Source organism: Lathamus discolor, chromosome 12 (assembly GCF_037157495.1).
Source record: "Lathamus discolor isolate bLatDis1 chromosome 12, bLatDis1.hap1, whole genome shotgun sequence".
Taxonomy (NCBI): domain Eukaryota; kingdom Metazoa; phylum Chordata; class Aves; order Psittaciformes; family Psittacidae; genus Lathamus; species Lathamus discolor.
Window position 1 is genome coordinate 6,898,806 of NC_088895.1, and position 24,067 is coordinate 6,922,872.

Genomic DNA, 24,067 nt, shown 5'->3' on the forward strand with positions numbered 1-24,067 from the left:
CAAAGCAGGGTGACCCAGCCAGCTTGTAGTGTGTGCATTTCACAGCAATATAAGAAGGCCACATTATGAGAGTTTCTTCATCAATCTAAACTCTGTCACACTGAGAAAAACAAGATTTACTATACTGGATTAGATTATGCAGAGGCAGCCCCCTGTGACTCTGTTGTGCTGTCCTGTGTAGGAGCAAACTCTGAGCTCCAACACTTCCATCTCACACTGTGAATAAACTGATTTATCCTGTAAGCTTGCTCAGCACCATGTCCTCCTAGTGTCCAGGCTCAACTCAAAGTCACTGGGCCAAAGTCCTTCAGGAGGTTCCAAGGAACTTGTGAAAAACTTGCAAAAGAAAGTAACCATCAAGCAGACTGTTTCCAGAGCATACTGGGAAATCTGGATAAATACTGTTGACGGGCATTCTTTTATGTACACCTAAGGTCATGACTCCAAAGAATCCTCTTTTGTTTCTAGCTTTAAACCCCTTTGCACCTAAACAGACACTCATGCCATAGCAGGGTACTTCACACCTACTGATGAACAAACCAAAGTCTCAGCTACATGAAGGATGTGAAAAGAGTAAATGGGTAGAATGTCCTCTGCTTTACAAGGGAGGATCAGAAAAATACATTCCTACTACTAGTTAATGGCCAAAATTAATGTCCAAGAGACTATCAAGAAAATCAGGGAAGCAGGGAACCTGTCGAATTAGCATGGATATTTCAAGAGATGCATTAGTGAATAATGCATGTGTAATGTATGTGCAAATATAACAGCCACCTTTTTGTATAAAAGAGGTATTTTAATTCATTAGAAAGTATCTCCCACATGGCAAATAACCAGTGTGTGTATCATCGGATTATTTACCAAATTCCACACCAGGAACATTTTTTCCGCTTGCCCACACTTCTGAAATGCCCTTAATTATTGGTGGCAAGGGATGAAAAGGAAAAAGCCTGGCTCAGTTTGCATGACTGACAACTAGAAAAAAGGCTTTTGGTCAGTTGAGCAAATATGATCTGGAGTCACTGACACATAAATGTGAAACCTCCCTGGGAGAAGAGTTACTTTTCAGAATAAAGTAATGCTTTGAACTCCGGCAGAACCAAAAGGTGGGCACTGGATCTTCCAATTCAAATATATTCTAAAAACCTGCTGAGTGTTACTGCAACATCAGCCTATTGCAATTAGAAGACACAGCCTGTTCTTTCACAAATTGGGTATGCAACTGCACATCTGGAAGCATGTGTTTGAAGAGCACCCACTGAGAGGGTACTGCAGACGGAAAGCTCCCAATGGAAAGAACTCCCTTAAACCACCCCTTTGCCTTCAGCAAATTCTCGCAACTTGTCACAAATGGTTGATCCCACCAAATACTAGTAATTCAGATCTGTTCTCCAAATGACAGCTACTCTCTAGGTTCTCTTTATGACTCAGGCAACACCTGAAAGAGAGGCCTGGTTTCTGCAAGATCCTCTTTGTTACCTCAGAGGGACATGGTTTTGTCTTTCAAAATACATGTAATGCAGTGATGCATGCTTACTTGGTTGAGTAGTCAATCAATTAGGAATTAGTTATAAGGTATCTTATGAATACCAGCTAACTACATTTGCTATGCATGTACATTAAACATAGTAAAAGTTTTAGTCTTTGCCTCTGGCTCTACAGGTAACGATCCCATTATAAAACAATTTCCCACTGCAAAACACACTTCTGTCAGCTTGTACCAGAATGGGACTCTGCCATTGCCATGCTTCAGCTGCACAGAGACCTTCACAGTAAAACACTGGGGAAGAGACCTCTGAGGACAGAATATTCCCCCAAGACACTGCTGAAACCTGGAACAGATGAGGGCTGTGATATTTCTTGCCCATTGTTACCAGGTTAACCTTTCACCTGCAGAACTCACTGCTTCCATGTGCCCAACCTGTGACAAGCTGGAAATGAAATCACTTTGACAGCTACAAAAGGTCAGTTGTAGAAATAACATATTTGTTTTAGCTCAGTACCTTACCTACAGCATCTGTTTTTCATCACTGTATTAGTGTATCCATAAAGATATAAACAGATTTCTCATTGCAGCAGAACACTTACAATACCGAGGAGCACGATGCTAAGCCCAGAAGCCCCCATCTTACCAGAGTACTTGTGAAACAAAATCCTGCAGCTGCAAGAACAGAACCTGGCGAGATTTTACAGAACTGCTGAGGATGCATTCAGGACATCTGAAATAAAGAAGGAAGGCAAGCCTAAGACGACCTTTCAAGTGCTGTTTGCAAGCAATGGAACCTTACGTTAGTGCTGTGGATGGTACAATCAGGATTTGAACACATGGCACATTTTGTTACTAGCTTTCCACTCACAGAAAACCTGACCTCCACTCTACTTGTAAGAAAGACACCATGGCAAGATTTACTGGGGTTTGCCATGCTTCATGTACGCATGGCGGTCACTGTGATGTGTTTAGGTGCAGCCTCCCTATGATCTTACCAACACAGATGAATGTGCCAGGGGAAGGCAGTCTGAAAAAGAATTAAGATCTGTCAGCAACCAGCTGTTACTTCAAACACATGGCTGACTTCTCAGTATCAGGATTTTTATCCCCCACATAGCAACAAATGTAAATTATTTGGCACACTCCCAAAATAACCATTTCTTATGTCAGCCAAACAGCACACATCAATGCAATAAAGATTTTCTGTTATTCTTACATTTATGAGCATACTTACACATACTTCAGAAATGGGAAATCTTTGTGAAGTTACATGGATTTTATGACCAAATTAGGAAAAGTTACTAACTCCCCAAAGGAAAAAGCCATAAGCAAGCTAGGCCTGTGGTCCCAAATATGCAGGCCTTTGAGTGGTGATGCAGATGTCTCTCCCACAGAAATACAAGTGTATATTAAAAAGGACACCACCACCACGATCAACAGTTCAGGGTCATGCTGCAACTCCACCATATGGCACTGAATCAAAATATTTTCAGCTATAGTACATTTGGAGGGTATTCCAATTGCCATCACTGCCACTGACCTTTTACTAACACTGCGTACACTGAACTGAACTAGGGTTCAATAATCCCCTGCCACAGAAATCTGCTGTTCCAAAGCCAAAGAACATTTGAGGTACCTGACATAACAAAAAGATAACCAATGGCACATGTATTCTTTCCAGGCATGGTTTATTGAAAACACACCAAATTGTTATCCTACATACCTGGTTTCTAACAAGCATTCTACTTGTCTGCATTATGGAAAGATCCTATAATAATAATACATTCTGTCACGGTAACATTTGTTCTATGAAAAGCATAATCCACCTTTTTTATTTTTCCTCTCCATACTTGTAAAATCAAACCATTCTAAGTGTTTCAGTTTATAGTACAGTGTAAATACAATGCAAAATCCCACCAGTCTAAACTACAGAGAGAATGTTGAGCAGTATTACAGAAAACACATTGTTGATTTTTTTTTTTATTCTCCTACCATGAAAATTTTAAGGCACATGATAGTTACAAACACATTAGCTACTAATTACCAGTAAGCTTCTTAGTCTAGTTATTTTGTTTTTCTGAACAGTAAGAACCAGATTGGCAGGCCTTGTAGTATCTGCACTAGCTTCCTCCTCACCTTGGACTTCAGAACATCCTACCCTGATGTAAAACTTAAGACAGAAAAAAAAAGGTTTGTAACAGCTTCCCCTTAAATGCACTAGATTAGTTACTGTACCAATAAACCAGAGAATTTCTCTGTCAAAGATAAGGAAACACCAGATTTTAGGGGTATCAAAACAAAGAAATTTTGCAAGGAACTACACCTACATAAACACCTTCAACACCTGTGAGAGCACGACTCCATCCCAGCACAAAACTGCTGGCTGAAGTTTTGGCACACTGGTTGTCACTGAGCAGGCAGTCACACAGCAGCAGAGGCTTTAACCACTCTAATGCACCCACTTGGCTTCCGCAGCTTTGCGTACTCACAGGGTTTAATGTGCACCGCTCACAGGCAGCTGAGCCCACATGCTCAACTTTAAGGCAAGCAACATGGTAACTCACCACCTTCAACCTCATGGAACTGCTCAAGGAGTGAAAACTGCTTTGCTAGCACAAGGCTTGCATGCTAGAAAGCACTAGTGAAAAGTACTCTGAGCTGTCAAGAACTCACCAATCTGCTGTTACAAACATGCCACCCCCTGATGTGTCACAGTTCCTAATCCCCAGGTCAGTCCCTTTTGTGATGTTTTGGCAACAGAGACAAGATTTGCTTTCCTGATACAAATGCATTCAGAATCGGTATGTCTGAGTGCACAAGGGTAGAACTAGCATAGGCAGGTATTTTGCCCAGAAGACACTGAAGATCAGGACCTGTAGCTGCCCAAGCTGTTCTCTGGGGAGCATTTCAAGCTGGCAACACATCTTGAGTTGTCAGGTTACATTGATGGCTAAATTGCTACTTAACTCCACGACAGAAACAAAATGTCCTTAAGCCTTGCCTTTCCTCTCTTCTCCTTGGGTTCTGCAGACAGACCGACCAACCTGGGAAGCTGTAAGCACAAGTACAATTGCTCACGCACTCCACAAGCTAACTTGATGCTTCTCCAGGGGAATCTTGAGACACACTGGGTTTTTTTAAACCCCCACAGCTCAGTGAGGATGCTGGGAGATGTGCAAACCTTCCCCAGAAGAAAGTTCTGCAGTAATTGCACACCATCAGGAGTTTCCCTCTCCCCTGCGTTACCTCAGCCCTCAACTGGGCCATCAAATATCCTCCTCCTCTTTAGCAGGAGGCTTTCAACACCACTGCTTCCTTTCACAACCATCCCTCCCACTAGAATTTCTGCAGGTAGAAATCTCTTCTTTCCCAGCCATTTGCAGGCAGGTTCCCTCCAGTTTTCACAGTGGATCCAACAGGAAAAGAGGAGGTCACATACCTGAGTCCTAAAAAGCACTGCCTGCCTTTTAGCAGGATACTCTAGACCCTACTGCAGCTTTAGTCACACACACTGCCACTTTCCCTTCTTTACATACAGTCCCTACTGCCAAAATACAACAATTACAGGTTCATCCACCCACATCCCAGAACATCCCAGCTCAAACAGTCAAACACTTGCACCAACAAGGGGAGAGGTTAAGGGCAGGGGTGGGCACACATCCCACCACTGAGCTTGTGGCATTAAATCAAGGACATTAAATCACCAGCCCTGCTTCAAAGTATCTTGCTCTGGACTTCAGCTGGTGGGCTGGTAAGAGAAGGTGATAGTGTCACATGCAAATCAGCCCCCAGTCCAGTTTCCTTCCTCAACATCCAAACAACAGTTTGTTGAGAAGAAAAAAAGCCACAGTAACGTAATGTAAATGATGGGTTATTGCTACATACTGAGCAATTAGCTGTTGTTGTAAGGCATGGGAAGGATGGGGGTAAGATGTGTGATTCCCAGGGGAAGTCTTGGCCCACACACTTGGTATTTGACTTCCTACATCCTTTGCTTTTCTGCAACAACAAGCCATGTTTTCAGCTCACAACCACGCTGGCTGCCATGAACACTCACCCCCAGGAAAACACAGAACAATGACCCTGGGCAGCCCATCTAACCTGACAGGGAGCTTTGCCTGTCACAGGATGCGATGTAAATATAGAATGGATTTCTGGGGGCAAGATAGGGTCTGAATTTGCCTCTCAAATACTCCTCAGTGTTTTCAGCCCACTAATGACAGATTCCAATCCAGATTTTGAGTGCCCCACTGAGAGCCATGTGGTATCTGGGATAGGAGGTCATGGACATAATTGGCCCCAGTCACTTCACTTTCCCTTTCCTGCAATTTTCTCTGTTAACCTCTTGCTGGCACTGAAGTATCTGTACAATAACTAAATCACAAAGTCTTAGCAGAGACTCCTTTCAGCAGTCAGGTCTTTATTTTAAGTGAACTTTTGCTCAGACTCCTTTGGTAAATATATGGTTTGAAGTAGATCAGGGACAGACTGACAACACGGCCCTTCTCTTACACTGTTCTAGTCAGCTACAAAGCAGGTTCCATTGCTAATTACTGAACGTTTTTAAAAAAATCCTTTCATATACAAAAAGAATACACCAAGTACATAACCAAAAGTGATATAAAACTCTTCTGTGTAGCTTGGTTAAAAGGGTCTCCGCGTATTGGCAGAACAAGTATGAAAAGAGCACCATTGATATAATATACAGTCAGACTACTTATCTGGTTTCACTGCCACACTTCATGTCTACACATAGAGACACTGCCCCGACACAGATCATCACAGACGTATCTCTTTGCTTCCCTTGATCTGCTGAGCATCTTTGGCCCAATAGGACTCTCATGCAGCTGAAAAAACCAAATCTTTGCTACCTTAATTTGCTCCAAGCAACTTCACCTTCCCAGGATTCAGAAGTGACCACTGCAACGTACCTGGAAGATGAGGGTCCAAAAGGGAGGGTGTGAAGGAGCACACACGTCATCCAAATCACTGACAGCTTCTGGCATCAGTCTTTTTCCCTGAATCAACATATGCTTCCCTCTCCTGCAAACTACTTTACATGGTTTTGTTAACCTATCCTCTGCACAACAATATATATATATAGATATATAGATTTATTTATTTATATATAAGTATTCATGTCAAATTTTAATATACTCAAGAAGATACAAAGCTCTCGGTACTTGCCTTTTTTTTTAGTTTTTAAATTTTTTTTTACAAAAATTTTAGGTGTTTACTATTACAGTATATCTGGGGGGAGATGAGGTTGTTGGGTATTTCCCCTTTTTAATTACAAAGGAAACGGCAGGCACTGAAAACCGCAAGTGATGTTTGCCAGATTCAAAACTGTGCTTTCCAGTCACACCGTTTTTTAGGAGCTTGTTTAAAACTAAATGTGGCAATCACAGAACAGTCACAACCAAATAAAATCAGCAAAAGTCTTCTAATGCCTTTAGTGAGACATTTGCTTCCTATTCTCATCTGCTGCCCTCCCTTGACCAATGCCTGGAGAAAATCAGTGATCTGAAGTCATTTAGTTCACGGTGTTACCAGGTACCATACATGCAGAATATGTTCTCATAAGGAAAAAATTCCCTCTCACACAAAGCAGGCCTTGGCATCTTTTAGGAGAGCCATTGCACATGGGTGGTTTTCACACCAAATGAAACATAAAATGTCAAAACAAAACCAAAGGGACACAGAAATAATGATGATATAAAAAACTGCCAAACCAGTTCCCTTTGTGGCAATTCTTCATCAGGATCTACAGCCCACAGCAATCATGGATCCAACAGTGACAAATTTACTATCAAATATAAGTGACAGATCCATCTAAAATTTATAGTGTGTTCAAAATGAGACACCCTACAAAAAAACTCCTATTTCCTTCCACTGTGTTAACAGCTATGGCAAAAGAAATTGTTAATCATCATCAATGCAATACTGGTACATTTAAAATGTAAAAGCTCCTTACTGCAACCTTTGAGAACATGAAAATAAAAAGCCAGCCAACTCCATTCTCAGCAGAGATTTCTGAACCAGGGACACCGAAACCTTCAATAAACTGCTTTTCAATATGTGGAAATAAAAACAGAGCCATTACAGAATTCAAAAGGCAGAAGTACTGTACACCAGATTATAATCATAATATAGCACTGTGAATGATATAGCTTACTCTAAAAGCAGATTATACAGCTTGCATCAGTTTTGCCGTCCACTCTCCAGTTCATCTGACCAGCGTTTAATAGTTTTGTTCTGCATTTTCTCCCTTTATTGAAATCCAATAAACCCACTCAACATTCCTGCACTTTCTGTGGAAACAGTAACAGGAAACCTAAACATTTTTCAAAAGCTTTTAAAAATGTTAGCTTCACAGTTCAAAAGAAATCCCCCAAAACAAAAACCAAAACAATGACCCCCAAACCAGAAAAGTGCTATTATCTTCATGGCTACACCTACGATATTATTTCAGTCTCTCCTTCACTTGAGAAGCTGTCTTCTTTGGTGCCACATGACCTTCACTTCTCATACTTGGCACCATCCACACTAAGAGTCACCTAAGAACGCAGCCCACGAGATGGAAGCTTGGATTCTTTTTTCTTCTTTGCTTTTGTCTTGCAGGAGTGGGAGGGAGGGGGAGGTGGTGGCTATTTCGGGTGGGAATGTAACTGAGTTAAAAAGCAAATTGTCTCGCTGTAAGGCATGGTGCTCCGGGGTTGGCAATGTTGTCAAGTCATTGTGTTTTCTCCCCGCATCCTCCCAGAACCTGCAGCCTGGTCAGTGATGCAGCGCCCTCCAGATCTGAATGGCAGTGGTGACTGATGAGATCCTCTGTGTCAATTCAATGTTTGTTTCTCCCCCTCAATTAAAAAAAAACATGGTTGGACTTTAGCCCTGCAAAATAAAGTCAAAACTGATTAATACCAGCAAGTAACATGTCCTTGGTGATCTCCTGAGGTATGACAGCAACTGGAAATGCCAACCTACCCCCAGTACATGGGCTCCTTAAAGGGTATGACTGTGAAAAAAATGAGCACAGAGTCTGTACCCCACCTGTAAGCCTTCAATGCTCAGAGGAGGAGTGCAGGAGTGAAGTACACAGGCACTACTCACACACACTTATTGCAGCTCTTTGGCTGAGCCAACCAGGCTGCCTATGCAGTACTGACTAGCTATGGGAAGCCAACAGTGCCAGGTCTGCTCCATGGCTATGTAAGAGTATCTGGCAATGCTGAAAGACTGCTCCGGGCAGGTGCTTCCAACCCAGAGCAGAAACCATCTGTAAACACTTCACAATTACACTAGACTCTTAGAAGAAAGGGGGTGTGTGTGTGTGTGTGTGTGCGCGCGTGTGTGTGGAAAATCCACCACCATGACCCAAAACCACAGGAGTTTTTTCTCCCACTAATACAAATGACTTCCATGTAAAATTTACAGGGGTGGATGATACTCCACGTTTTGGAATTTGGACCTTTAAGGGCCTATTGTCTACTCTGATGGGAAACCTGCCCAGTGCCTTCCTGACAGTCACTAAGATTTTCCTTCAGCCATAGCCAGGGGCACAAAACCTGCTGTTCCAAGCATAGCATCACATCTGATGGAGTGCCAGAAGGTATAACCGGGGTAGAGGGCTGTCTAGCAAGACAGCAGGAGACAGATTAGCAGTGGCAGGAGTGAAGAAAGGCCAGGGACAATACTGAGGAACTTGGCACGTGCCAAAGGCAGAGAACAAGAAAGCAACAAAAAGGCACCTTTCTTTAGTGACAAGAAAAATAAAATACAGAATTGAGAAATGGGAGTTGTGGGTCATTGTTTACTGTGTGATCAAAATCATCTCTCCTTGCGAAGTAACTTGTGTAGAGCCAGCAGCTTTCCTGCAGTTGTGCAGGGCTGTGCAATTCATGGGAACCTCGGGGGACATCCATAAATAGTCAAGGATATGCTTTTCCTTGAGTGTCAGGCTAATCCTTATAATGAGCATAGAGGGAAAAAACATGGTTGGAAGCAGAACACAGTATTAAAAAATTCATTCCCTTGGCCTAACAGCAGAAATCTTTCACATTTCAGCTGACAACCTATCATTCACAATATTAATTTTCTGCCTGGTTATTTGACAGGTGATTTTTTAATCAAACACTGGTGTTTGATTGCATTTCATTAAAGATACACTGAATAATACAAACACCGCTTTTTTTAACTGCATTTTCAATTGTCTGAAAGGACCCAGTTAGCAGTTAGCCTTGAGCTTCCATAGCGATACAGATCATGCACGAGACAAGTTAATCACTAGCACCAATTACCATTAAAAGGACCTACCATGCATGCAAATTAGACCCAGGAGTCAACAGGCTGGGGTTTAATGTCACGGGCATCCACCAGATTCACCGAAGCCCTGTTACTCCTGTTAATGTTTTTCCTATTTGTGTCATTCTGCAGCACAGGGTGAGGAGTTAAAGGCAAAACAGAGCGGATTAATCAAAACAAAACCACCAAACATGTCAGCTTGTAAAGAAGCACAAGGGAAAATTAGTGGTAAAGGAAGAAACAAGATCAGCAAAGGCACAATACTGACAAAAGCACCTGCAACAGTCAAAAGGCTGCACCTCCCTGCTATCGGTATCCACAGTTCTTGGCCTCTCTTGAGCCTCAGTGCCACAGTTATCCAACAGCTCACAAGCCAGAGGACCCCACACATTTCTGTTCCACAGCACAGGGAAAAGGATGAGTAGCAGCTACTCAGTTCTACCCAGTTGACAGCATGGCAGCCCATACCTTTGGTGTGTCCACAGGGTGAATTCAGGTTACTCTCTAGCCTTACAACCAGGCAAGTTAATACAGGCAGACTGATGCAGCAGGACACCTTCGTAGTTCATTATCTATAGAAATATTTTTCTCCAAATCACATCTTTACTTCCCTTGTCCCTAATAACAGTGAGCTTTCCTTTCAATTTACTGAAGTTTGCTTTCACTCAACATGAATCACTTGGATTTTCTGATCTTATCAGCAACATGCTGAAGGTTATTAAGGACAGCCTCCTACAGACTAACAATAGTGTTTCCTACTACTGACTCTTGTTTTCAACGAATCCTCCCCTTTCTCCTTGAAATAAGTTCCTCAGAGGAAAACAGAAGCTTGTTTTGAGGCCAGGGAGAACTGATGGCCACGGCATTAATAAACTCTCTTTAAAAGGTCTACTGGAAAGCTACAGCAATGCAACAGAAATTACACAGAGCCTACTAAGCCACAATTGCACACAACCCACAGGACAAAGCTTTGTGAAGTAAGATTCTTTTAATTAGAAAGTTGCCCAAGTTTGTTTTAGAAGGCCACACATGGCTATGCATGTCCCTCTCCATCTCCTTTGCCCGTGCCCATCAGGACTGTGAATGAGTGTTGAAGAAAAGACTACTGTTCACCACATTGCCGTACACACAGACACCCAAGATCACACCTACTTCCCTTGGTGAAAACAATGAAGCAGTGTGACAATGCGAAGTGACTATTCTCGGAACAAAGTCTGAGCACAGTTACACACTTTAGGAGTAGGGAATGCTGTCTGGACAAGGGTGACAGAACAAACACTTTCTATTTTTACAACCTCATCCATTTACAAGAATACAGTGACTGCCTGCATTTGCTCCCACGTTGGAAAGCAGCAGTTTGGTTTTGTTTCTAGTTAGCCAAGTGTTGAGGTACAAAACAAACTCCAAAGCCCCTTTACAGCCCCCTGGTGAGTAACTACCCTTTATTTCTTGCTGAGGACACCAGGCTTCCTTTCTCTTACAGACACTAACTAGCGTTCAGCAGTAAGAGGAAGCTCACTTTTAAAGGTTCTTTCTCCGAGGCATCTCCTGTGTTATCACTGGTCTTATATTTGCGCTCCTTGTCCCGGTGATCGATGGTGGAGTACCCATCTGAGGAGAAATAACACGACAGGCATGAAGCACAAATAAGAACAGAAACATAGCTGATGCAAGCAGAACTCTTCAGCAAAGAAGCAGGAAAATAAACCATCACGACCCTAAGATGCTGGCAGCCTGCTTTTCACGAGCTCCAGCTCTGAAACTGAATTTTTACCAGCCACAAACAAACCAGAAAAGCCCTTTTTTTACAGCACTGACAGATGCTGACATTCGTAAGCAAGCAGCCTTGTTTTCATCCCAGCCTGCTGCACTTTTTAGTGTGCCCAAGGAAAGCAGCAAGTTGTCATCTCTATGCCCTGTGGCTAATGAGCTCCAAATTCAGCCCAAATCTTGTGCTCCTTGCTTAGCAGCCTGATTAACTGGCTGTGCTCACTCTCTGAATGCTCTGCAGCATGTTCCCACTCTTCCTGAGCCTGACCACTACTAGCAGGACATGACAATGATTTAGAAGAGTCCCCTTCAGAGCCCTGAGAAAAAGGGCCTGTTGAGTTGGAAGAAATCTTGATGCAAACCCTGCTGTGCTTGGACTGTCTTTCATTGCAAAGTGGCACCTGTTGGTGATTTTTCTGCTGACAACTAAGAAATAATCTGAAAGCGTGAGGAACACAGAGAAGAAAAGTGTGAGAGGGTTTTATAAAGTAATGGCTCTAATTATTTCAGAACCTTTGTTTTGAATAATTGTCAGCCAATGCAGATCTTTATTTTCCTGATGCACCACATTTCCCTTATTACCAGTGACAAACAGATCCTCTTGAGCTCTCCTTTGACAGCTTTGTAATCCGGAGTAAATGACACTCAAATTTGTAGCTCCCTGTAGGCTTTTGTCTTCCCCTATATAACTGAGGGATCATTAATATTTTCGTGTCCTGACAAACTAGGTTCTTAGAATACCACAAAAAGGTTTTGCATAAACTCAAAATGCTCCTCTCGGTTTATTTCTTGCCTACAACAGGTCATTAAGAAAAAGTGATGTTTTTTGTGGGTTTTCCATGGCAGAGGCACTCTTTGCACATGATACACACAGCCAAGACCAGCTGGGACCAAACGCAGCCAGAGAGCAGGGCCCTACCTAAATGATGCTTATGCTGGCTACAGCCAGGTTAATTTTAAAAGGGGCTGTAGTTTTCCTAGGCACCTCATGAATCCAAGTGCACACAGACCTGCAGCAAGCACCTGAAGTAGCATCTACTCATGTATGTATGGATAGTAACAGATTATTTAACTGCACTGCCTAAAAATAACTGAAATATTTTAGAGTTACACATCTAGTACAGAGATCTTAAAGCATGAAAATAATTGCTACATAGAGCTTTACTAATAATTACTTGTTGACAATGAAGATGCCTAACATTCTTGGCTATTCCTTTCAAACAAAAAAGAGAAAACCCAAAGGCTGCCACAGCTGAAGCCAGCTACCCAGCCAGCAGTTGCAGAGGAATGCATGACCATTAATTCTCCTTCAAATGACAGACATGAATACTCCTGGTAAGTCATACCCTAATCTCCCAGATTCACCATTTATTTATGAGGAACTAGTTCACACAAATATGTATCTAAATGATGGAAACATGCTGATTCCCCAGAGAAATCAAGTTTACCATAACTGAATGGTAGCTTTTGACAATCTAGTGTTAACTATACTCCCAATGATGTAATGGGTAACTTTGCCTTTCTGTAGAGCCATCATCGTGGGAGACCCACAAGCAATTTAAATGAATTGCCATGATACAAAGGAAACCTTTAACCTACCCCCAGAATGAAACAGCTACTAAGTGAGGTCTGGCAGTTGCGATGCTTCCCAGGGAGCAAGGTCAGAAGTTAGAATTGTAATCACAAAAAAAAAATTAAAAGCAAAACAGATCTTTAATACCACTAAAAAATTTAACCCCCCCATGCTTAGGTAGGACAGCAGCAACAGGAAGATCAAGCACAGTGACAGTACTCTATCAACAAAGACTGGTCAAAAACTTTGCTCTTCATATCTAAGTTCCAAGATATTTCACAATTCACACTGTCAGCCCACTGTTGTGTGGTCTGCATGCCAACAGTGCCACACACATCAGCACTAATAGATTATGTGTTTCTAAACCCCACACACTGTGATGTGACTCTGTCAAGATAAGCGGCAGTGGAGATGGCAAGTTCATGATCTGACCTAATAAAATGACAAATATCTTCAAGGAGGCTGCATCAGAGAAATAATACTTGAGTGCTCCAAGGACCACAGCTCTCCAAAGAAATTAGACAATACTACTTCTCCTATGTTTCGGATTCATTCTAAGAAGTGATCAGAATTAACTCTGTTTCAGTTGCATAAATGATACCTTAGAGCATTATTCTGAGTTAATACAACTGAATGCACAAACAAAAGTTATACTGGTCAATAGAGGCACATCCCATTCTTGGCTTGTTTATTCCTCTCTCTCAACTTTCTGCTTGTTGTCTTCTGTATTGTTTCACTGACTATCTCCCTTTCACTCTGCAGCAACATTTTTATGTCATCACGAATTACAAGACTGAATGCCTGCTCAGTGTCAGTCCATCTGTGCCCTGACACAGCTCTCAATTTACAGAGATCAAACCTCTGGCCCCATCAAAAGGGAGGAGGAGGAGAAAGGAAAAGTTACGCCTGAAGATGGGCATGCAGGACAGTGGCATCTGAACTGTGTGTCTGGTCCAATTTTCAGCTGCCAGATGCTCTTCTCTGACTGGAGGTTAACTGAAGCACAGATACAGTTTTAGAGAACTCTCAGATTTGGCACACAGTCTGGAGATCACAGTTCTGCTGCTTCTACAGACAGCCCAGGGTCACAGCCACCCTCAGGCAGCACCCTGACAATAAACATTGATGATCTTCAGATTACTCGGTGTAAAGCCCCTTCTCGGGAGCTGATAAAGTCTGACAGACCTGCACTGTCTCTGCACTAGGCTGTCCAGGGCATCCCACAGTAACTCATAATCCAATGTTTGCCTCCATCCTTCAGGAGCGAAAAAAAGAGAACAAAACCTCCAGAACAGAAGACCACAATGAAGTTAAAATCAGAAAATACAGTCTAGTATTGTAAGTATACCCATGAGACAAAAAACATACAGCTTTTAGAGGAGCCTGAAGTTGTTATTAATTCCAAGGAATTGGAATAATAGTACACTGCATAATTTAGTCCCTTCTCAGTTGACCTCTGAAACAGCACAAAGTTACAGTTCTATTGGAGTTAAAAGACACTCAAGAGCTGTGGTCAGGAAAACTTGACAGGTTTCATCTTCTAATAGTGATAAAACAATGGGAGAACAGAACAGCCCAGAGAATCTGCCTGATGTTGTACACACACATGGTTAATTTGCATTTCATCTTGTACTCAGAGCTGTACCAGTAACTCCTGAAAGCATAAGGCAACAATTAATACTGAATCAATAAACCACCAGCACTGCCCAAACTGCAGCACTTGTGAGCACACAGCTATCCTGCCAGGCAATCTTCTTGCAAGTTATTTTCTTCCATTGTGAGAACAAATGTTTCAGGGTTCCCTTAGGCAAAACTCATATGGACAGTTGATTCATGGCAGGTGGCATCTCATTCTTCTAATAATACAAAAGGTAACAGATACCTGTCATTTTAACTTCAGAACACACCTAGCTTTCAAGCTTGTTTCTAACTTGCTATTTTTTCAGCTACCATCACAATAGCAGGGTATCAAATGGTTTTGTCTGGAGGCATTAATACAGGTATTTAAATAAAAGTATTGCCAGCTGAAGAAGTAAAGCAAATTCTCAAGAGACCACACAAGCCCTTTACCTACCTTGGTAAACAAAAAAACCCCTACCTGTACCAGTCTTAAACTACAGAGCTTATCAATCTCGAAGCACTTCAGTGACAGTAGGTGGCTGTTCTCTGTTTACAGGAAAAGCCAGGGTTGGCTAGATGCAGGTAAATGAAAAGTGGAACCAGGAATATCATACACACTAACTTTTTCTGGCACTATCTACAGAAAACAAAGGTAGAATGGATTTAAACACAAGCATTACATTGAAGTAAATTTTCAGCTCTTTTTTCCTTCTGAATCCTCAGGCTTCCAGATGTGTAATCCAGCCACCTCAAGGGCCAGAGACTAGAATGAAACCTAGGTCAGCACATCTCAATATATGCTTAAAGTAATAGAGAAATTGCTGTGTCTGCTCTACAGGTATTTAAGAGAAAAAAAAACTGGGGGAGGAGGAAGATGACAACCAAGCTTTTGTAAGGTAATGTCCTGCTTTTAAATGTCAGCTTTATCCATCTGAAATAATATCTCCTAGGGAAATAGCTGAACTTTCCTGTAAGTGACAGTGTGCTCTATCGAAACAGACAGAGTTTGATCTATGGCTGAATTCACCTGGGCCAAGTTCATCCATAGGTATCATATCACGACTCCCAGTCTTCTCGTTATCTATAAAACAGAAACGTTGAAATGACTTGAGTTACATTTGCTTTTCTCAAAACCTCGTAGTTTCACATTAGTTACAGGACCAGAAAGGTCCATAAAATACTGAATGCAGAGACTATTATAAAAAAACCCCACCAAACTATTCAACTGTTACCCATTCAGAAAGTTTGATTTAAGCTCTCCAGAGAGCTCATGTAATCCTTCTATTTTCTGCTTTGGCACTGTAATATAGAGCTCCCTCTCTCCAAGCAATAACAGAAGCTGTAGTTCTGCTTTGGACTACCTTCCACCATTAACAGCCTCTCTCCGGTCTCTCCAGAATAGAAGAAAATGAAAATACGTAAGGGTGCAGCTTCACATTGCACACAATTCAATCTGGCAGCCTGCTGAGCCAACAGAAAAGCTAACTCACAAAGAAAACAAGAAGTTTATTGTCAGATCAGCAAATGGACCCGAGTCATCCTCTTTCTGCATAATCTGCCAGATTTGATCAAAGAAGGGAAGGTGGAAACAGGCAGGGCAGTGTGGGGCTGTGTTTTCTGCAGTAATCTGCAGTTAAACCAAGTAAAGTGCAACATGGCAAGTTCTGCTTAAGTAGACTAAAGATTTCCGAGAAGAAATTTTGACATCTGAGAATCAGAAACCAGAAGCAGACTCAGAGAAAAGGCAATCATAATGAAATTAAAGCTGGAGCTACACCAGTGCTGGCATGGGAGTGTGAGGCCTCATAGAACATGTTTGTTTAGAAACAAACATGTTTGTTTAGAAATGAGAAGACTCCAGTACTAGGCAGGGGTAAGGCCAAGGTCACTGCCTGGCTGAGATGAGATTTATTAATATATAACATTGGCAAACAAAGCTGTTCTCCCCTTTCAAAGTGCCAACTCACGCTCATCCCAAATTCTCCCAGGAAGATTTAACTGTTTTTGTTGCATACAAGTTGAGAAAACAACATCAGTAATGTATATTTCACAAGGGAAGGAATACTACCCATATCCAGCTGAACACGACCACGTGCTCTGCAACAGTGGGCACACTTTTACCCCCTCATGCCACACCACAGATGTGGCAAATCCAGAAAAGAAGCAAAGTACAACAGAAAAAGTGATGAGCAGAACTGACCTTGACTTTTATCCACCAGAGGCAAAGTGCTGTCATCATAGCCAGACCTGCCCGCAGTACCTTTGGAACCCTTTGGTGTTGCAGAAACAGACTAGGAGACAAAATTTACATAAATATGAAAATGCTACTCCGGGAAACCGAACAAGAAAAACCAAACAAACCAAAAGTATGGAGAGAGATTATGGAATGCTGCTGAGCCCCTTATCTGCTGAGAATATGCCACTGGAGTTATTTTTTATTTTCATATAGATTTGTTGGTGATTTTTTTTTTTAATCTAAATGGCCAACCACCGTTGGCCTGTAAAAGGAGTAAAACCTTTTCAACAAGGTAAGATCAGGAGGCTGCTTGTCAAGAACACGTGGCTGCCTTAGGTGCTACATGGAATGTTTCAAATGAACGACTAAGAAAAGACACACTAATTCTTCCTCCAGTAAAGCATGGGCATTTGGTCTATACGAGGTGCCAAACATCCAAAACCTAGAGCTACATTTCACAAACCACTGAAAAGCATACCCAGGAAGTATATGCACGATGCTGTGACTGAATCATAGAATGACAGGACGGGTACAGTCGGAAAGGACCTTAAGATCATCTAGTTCCAAACCCCCCACTGTGTGCACAGACATTTCACCAAACAGAACACGATACATTGTTCTATCACCTAGAAGAACAGAACCAAACCCCACAATCTATCAGACTGTAATATTAGACTAAGTTATGACATATTTCACACAGGCTTTTCCATAAAGAAATCTAAGACCCAGCATCTTTACCTGGAAGTGTGATTTATTCCACCCATCCTTCTGCAGGGCATTTCGTAGCTCTTTATAGCTCCAGATCATCTGAAGTATGTGAGATGCTGCTTTTGTTTCTCTGGGAGACTGGCTGATTTGCAAGATAAAGTTAGAGCTTAAGTGTCAAGCAATGTAAGACTATTTGTATGTTGACCTCTTTGCACCAAAAGAACATCCACGAAATACCTAGTGTTCCATACAGCTATTCTTTGAACCTCTAAGCTGTAAGATATGTGAAACCATTCAGCGACTTCTTCATATGTAGAGGTATTTGCTGACAAAAAAGAAAAATAAATCCTGCAGATTTCTAGGTTTTCCCAGGTACTGCTGGGCAAGCACTGAGGCCAGGGTGACCTTCCATCCTGTAGCTGTCATTAATAAACACCAGACAGATCCATCCTGCCTGGATTTATTTAGGAAAAGCCCAAACAAACAAAAAACCCCACTTTATTGGGAAACAAAACCAAAAAGTTGCAGGCCCCTTCTCAAACCTTCACTCTAACTTACATATATTCCTCGCAATTCACTGAAGTGGCTTCATGGTTTAATTTACCTTATGGAGCAATCTGAGTCAGCAAAAAGTAAGTTATTTTTAAAGAGAAAATTAAATTTTATCCATTCTTTACCAAGTCAGTACACAAGCACTCTCAATAAAGTAACAGTGGGCTCGATTCTTGGTGGGCCCTCACATTTCCTAACACTGCAACCCAACAAAGTCTTCAGCTACTCTCCCAAAGGTTTGCTGAAAACTATCTATAAAGTCTAATGTCTAAAACATCTACAATGTCTGTTTGAACTATACGGAACAAACTTGGCTCTAAAGCAGTCAGAAGAGTTTTCAACAGAACTGCAGAGTTAAAATTTGTCACTTCAAATTACCACCAGCACCCTTCAGCCAGAACAATTAGTGCACATCAGTAACCATTTTACTTAAAAGAAACAGATTTCATCACTGGCATTCCAGGAATGGAATGCTGCCACAGGAAAAAGGCCTCCCACACTAAAAATAAAGATCCTGGTTTCATGGCAGATGTCTGCTAAATGCATACATGGTGCTACAATGTATCTGACAAGGACCCAGCATGTCTTAACATGACTGAAGTGACTACTCAATTTACCTTTCGATCAAGTAAGCCTATTAAAGGTGCTGCCCATTTCTACTGCATATATATTAACTACTCTAAAATTAAAGCCTCTGAAAGGTTACGGTGCTTGAATACTTTCAAAAAGCAAAAGCTGCTGTTCATAATGACATTTTCTTATTTGCTGAGAGCTCTTACGCATTTTGCTTTCAACTGTCACTTACCTTGACTTGCTGATAGCTACCAGCTTCTGAATGCCCTGTGTCTGGATCAGAGACCTTGCATTTTCCGAGCTGTCAGTAATGATTTCATGGATGGTATTCAACACTGCAACCACTGTATCCTCTTCCAGGTTCTTTGCAGATCTCTGCTGCCTGCTGGGCAAATTTCTTACCAGCTCACCCATGGCATAACTACCTAGAAAACGGGATGAGATACCATTAGTTGGCCCTAATAACCATTTCAGCTTCCCATCCTGAAAGATAAAACTCAAGGTGTCTGATACGTCAAAAAACTTTACAATACACGTTTTGAACCTCAAGACTGTAACTCAACGGTGTATTTACCATATATTATTTCAAGGTGATTGAGAGTTGATACCCAAGAAAAAGTCCTTCACTGTGAATGCTAAAAGGTATTTGGGGGAAGAAAAAAAGAAACTGAGAATATTACAGCTAGCATCTATCATACTTTGCAACGCCTGAGGCAAAAAGCATCCAGTAGCTGCTGCTAATGCCATATATTCACGCTAATACACGAACATGGCTTATTCAACTTAGTCTTGTAATAGGCCTTCTGGGGCAAGGTGTGCAGCCATGCATTTATTAACCTTCCCCCATCAAAGGTAAGAGTACTTCCTCCTGGGTGCAGTTAGCCTTCTCAGTGCATAGTACTGGAGAAAAAACAGGAGCCCAGAATTTATCACTCCCAGGTGTCTGTCTGTACCATTTGCCTAGCTACACCTCTGAACTATTAAAGAAAGGACCTGATGTATAAGGTGGAATCCCACCTTGCTATTCGTCAGTATCAACTTTGATTATGGCCCTAAACATGTGACTAATACTTCCTGGCCTGACCAGGCTGTGGTTTAAACAAATATATCAGTTAAATACAGAGGCATCCAGAAGAAAACAACTCACACCTGGATCTTTCTAGATTCCTGCTTATGGGCAGGTGAATGCTTATTTACTCCCTTGGATAGGAGTTATGGAACACTGCTGAAGAAGTAACTTGAAGAAGAGTAAGTTGCTTGATGTCCAGCTTTTATAAGTATCTACCACACAAAAGGATGAGAGGGGAAGGGAAGGAGGACACATGCCACATCAGCCAGAGCTAAGGAAGAGACAAGATAGCTCTTAACCCACTGACCCCTCCGCACACGCTCCCCTCTCCTGCAAAAATCTACATCTGCTTTTACTCTCGAGTTAGGTATTTCCCTCCAACCCCACTTTGTTTGAATGGGCAGGGATTACATTCTGAGATGACGGCTCTCCACTTGGTGGCAGGGATTACACTCTGAGATGACAGCTCTCCACTTGGTGGCTGAAGAGTAACCTTAGATAATGTGGATGGAAACTTCATGCAAAATGAACCCCAGCACAAGTGACAGAAAATGTGAGATATTTCAAGGGTATCCAAGATCCCAGCCTGGTTAGAAAAGGTCAGAAGATACCTATAAGATCTTTATTGCGACGATCCATGGAAAGGTTTCTCAGGGCAATGGACACGGCCCTCACAACCTTGTCAGAGTCGGACTGGAGAAGCTCCACAAGCACTGGTAAGCCTCTCTCCTTCCGCACTGTTGCACGGATGTATGTTGACCACTGATTAGAACACACAAGGGAAAAGAAACAACACAAAGTACTGTGAGTTCATACACCTGCCCTTTCCTTGCCCCAGGCATTTATTTCACTGTTATAAGTCATTTTTTTACCCCTGCTAAGACTAGTTAGGTTGTGTGATGCATCACTTAACCCATCACTCAAATTCACCAAGCACCAAGGAAGAAAGGATGTAGAAGTTCATTCTACAGCATAGCAAGCTGCTGGGAAAGGAGGACAGAAATAGAAGGAGCATTATCTGCCAGCATCTGTTCTGTACACACCTCAGTGTGAGAACACACCCCTCTGGACTAGGAAAAAAAGAGGTCATTTGGAGGGAACAGTAAAGTATCCAAAGCATCTGTTATCTTCCCCCACCTCCAAGTTCATGCTTTTCTTCTGTTTCCTGATTGATTTTAAAATAAACCGTATTCAACACAGCTGTAAAACCACCCCACTAATCCTCAGACTGACATGTGGTTCTCAAAGTGATCAGAAATACCTATAAGTGCCTCATTAGTACTGGGGATGCTTCAGACACGATCTTAGAGGACACTTTGGAGTGCAGTTTCCTGAGCAGTCTGACAAGCCAATGAATTAAGTATTCAGGACACTTAATCATCTAACAACACACTTTTCTGAATGGATGAAGGAACAGTTAAGTGGTTTAAGTAGTAAAACCTGCCCATGGTTAAATCATCATGAGCTTAGTGACACTTCCACTATGTGAACACCATCTTTCCAGAAGATGAAAAATATCTTAAGTGGCCAAGTAAGATGTAAATAATTTCTCTGAAGTGCCCACCTCCTTCCTTTTAAAGATGTAAATGCACAAAATAACAGCACACTTATAATAGGAAATGCTTTGTTTTTTACGTACACAGCAGAAACAAGAGACTGAAAACTACACTCACCGTCCAGTTGCCAGCACTGAGATTCTGCAAAGCCCCAGCTGCAGCTTCCAGAGTGTTGAAGTTCTGACTTTCAGTGAGGATGGAGAGGTACAGCCGGACCACATCTGGCTGGTACAGCAATTCAAAGCCTACAGGTGGGACAAAGAGAACAGAAGCAAGGGAAGCAGAGAAGGCAATGTGTGAATAAATGTATAACACATCTTTATTTAATCATGGAAGAGAACAGGTAAAAGAAAGCTACGCCACAGAAGGAAGGGCTTCTGCCATATCCAGGGCATTCTAACCACAGCTGCTGAAAATGATGCACCCAGGAAATCAGGCCCAGGACATTCACCTGGGCTGAAGGTCCCTTTGCTTGTCTCCAGCTTAGTAATTTTTTTCCCCATATCTTTGCTATTTTCCAAAATATGTGCTACACAGTGCCCTGCAGGCTGAGCCTACGCATGTAACAACAAGATGACAAGAGACAACTTTTGTCAGCCACAATTCTTTCTTTGCATCTCTAGATTGGGCTCCAAATTCACTCTGCACTCTGGTTGGCATTTAAATCTATCTCAGTACCTTTACACACAAAAACAACAGGCCCAATGAGACCAAGCTACACAGCTGTATCAGCCATCCCCTTCACACATGGAGATGACAAAAGAAAGATGTAAGATATCAAGGTGACTAGAAGCCACAGTTGGTAGGGGAAGGGAGAAATGCTGACTCCAGTTCAAATATCAGGTCAAGAAACACACCAGCATTGCACCACACTGGGAGACAGCAACAGACACATTAACTAAATATCCCCAGAATCGCTCTATCAGCTTTGCAGCTTAAGCACAACAGGAATGAGAACTATTCCCAGCTCTGTCATGGATTTCCTTTCGTGGTGCTGAGTAATTGACAGTACCATTCGTGTGTTGACTTCCTCATCCATAGGATTAGGATTTATCCATCTACCCACATTAAAAAGGGGGTATTAGGCAACAACTCCATCATTCTAAGTCGTTGCATGTTTTGAAGCATTTTTTGGAAGACCATCTTTCTTCTCTATGTGCAAGGCAGGGAACCTACAAACACAAATCACCTCTTTGGTAGTTTCTCTTCAAAATCACCCATGTCTCACATGCATACTTTCCAACACGTATCACACATTATGGTATTTCAGACATCTTGGATCAAGCCTAGGAGCAAGAAGACTGGACAATGTTATTCTGGCCAGTGGAAACCCCATTGATTATTTTTAGCATGTTGCTAAAGGCTTTCTGAAATTAAAGCATTACATTTCAAATCTACTAGTACTGCTGTGGGGCTACGTGAGTCAAGATCTCAGAACTCAATACTTTAAACCTTGTACAACACTATCCATAAACACAGGCCATGTTAATCCCCTAGATATACAGGGCTTTTTATTCCATTGAAAGCAAGAACACACACTTAATCAGACAAGGGTTCCTTTGCTCCATACCAGAAAACCGATCTATGCATGAGGATCCATGAGCTCCCATGTGCTGGCCCCTACTTTCCTGCTCAGCTTCTCACATGCCTTCCAGCACACTTGCATTCTTCTCCAAGGACTGGATAGCTAACCTGCTCTGTGTCTGTGACCGGTTTTAATGGCACCACTTGCTCGCTACATGACACCCTACAGATATGCGCAAGTCATGACAGATGGCAATCCCCAAAGGCATCCTGCCAATCCATACCCCTTACTTTCCTCTTCTCCAATGTCTTCTCCTTGCTCTGGGATCATTCCCCTTTATATTGAATGCTGAGAAAAACTGTAGTTACTTAATACATGAAGCATGAACAGTTGTATAGCTTTTTGTCATTCCTATAATAAGTTTGTGATTATCTGACTCCAATACGACCTTCATATCACCTTTTTCCTCTGCCACTTCACAAGGTGAATTGGCAATCTAAGAATCCTCAAGAACAACAGTGATAAGCAGGCAGTATTCCTTTCCTGAACACTCGTCCTTAAAAAAATCTCTTAGGACAGCTAACTGGAATTCTGGCACTGTATTATCTTTTAAGAAAGCTTTGCTGAAATATAAATCAGATCAGCAAAAGAGTTAAGGCATATTCATTAACAGATAATATTCATACAGAACATTTACCACTGCTATACTGGAGCTCAGACTTGCTTGTGGTTGAACAGTATGTAAGTGTTCAGCTAGTCTTCTCTGATGGCTTTGTTTTAAAGTGCCTAGTTATAATTTTGGCATATTTGGGAACAGCCCTGTATGTTCACCCTCTCCTGTTATTTAAGTGCTGTCTACAATGTGCCCTTTCTGTCAGATAAATTCCTTTTTTGATTGGACACTATTCCTTCTTTGCACCACCTCACTGTGTATGAATATTGAGATGCAACAACCCTCTCACCTCTGCTTACCTCCTGTGGACAGAGCTGCATTCCAGTCACACACCTCCCACCCACTTTTTGTCATTACTTCTTTTCATGCATGAAAGCCTCTTCTTTTCCTACTAACTACTGTAACAGCATCTCAAAAAT

At 41.9% G+C, this 24,067-nt stretch overlaps 1 protein-coding gene across 18 annotated transcripts in view; it reads right to left on the reverse strand.

Moving 5' to 3' along the window:
* Positions 1–3,160: 3,160 nt before the first annotated feature.
* Positions 3,161–24,067, reverse strand: part of ARVCF (ARVCF delta catenin family member) — a 283,342-nt gene continuing 262,435 nt past the window's right edge. For 15 of the 18 annotated variants that reach the window (XM_065692205.1, XM_065692208.1, XM_065692213.1 and 12 more), the window contains 9 exons: positions 21,568–21,695; positions 20,506–20,656; positions 19,058–19,250; positions 17,731–17,842; positions 16,957–17,047; positions 15,784–15,837; positions 11,313–11,404; positions 9,806–9,919; positions 3,161–8,383 (listed from right to left, as the gene is read on the reverse strand). In XM_065692205.1, the coding sequence (XP_065548277.1) occupies positions 9,818–9,919; positions 11,313–11,404; positions 15,784–15,837; positions 16,957–17,047; positions 17,731–17,842; positions 19,058–19,250; positions 20,506–20,656; positions 21,568–21,695 (923 nt within the window). In that variant the 3' untranslated portion in view covers positions 3,161–8,383; positions 9,806–9,817. The remainder of the gene's footprint in view (positions 8,384–9,805; positions 9,920–11,312; positions 11,405–15,783; positions 15,838–16,956; positions 17,048–17,730; positions 17,843–19,057; positions 19,251–20,505; positions 20,657–21,567; positions 21,696–24,067) is intronic. The other 3 variants (XM_065692200.1, XM_065692201.1, XM_065692202.1) reach the window with 3 other exon arrangements.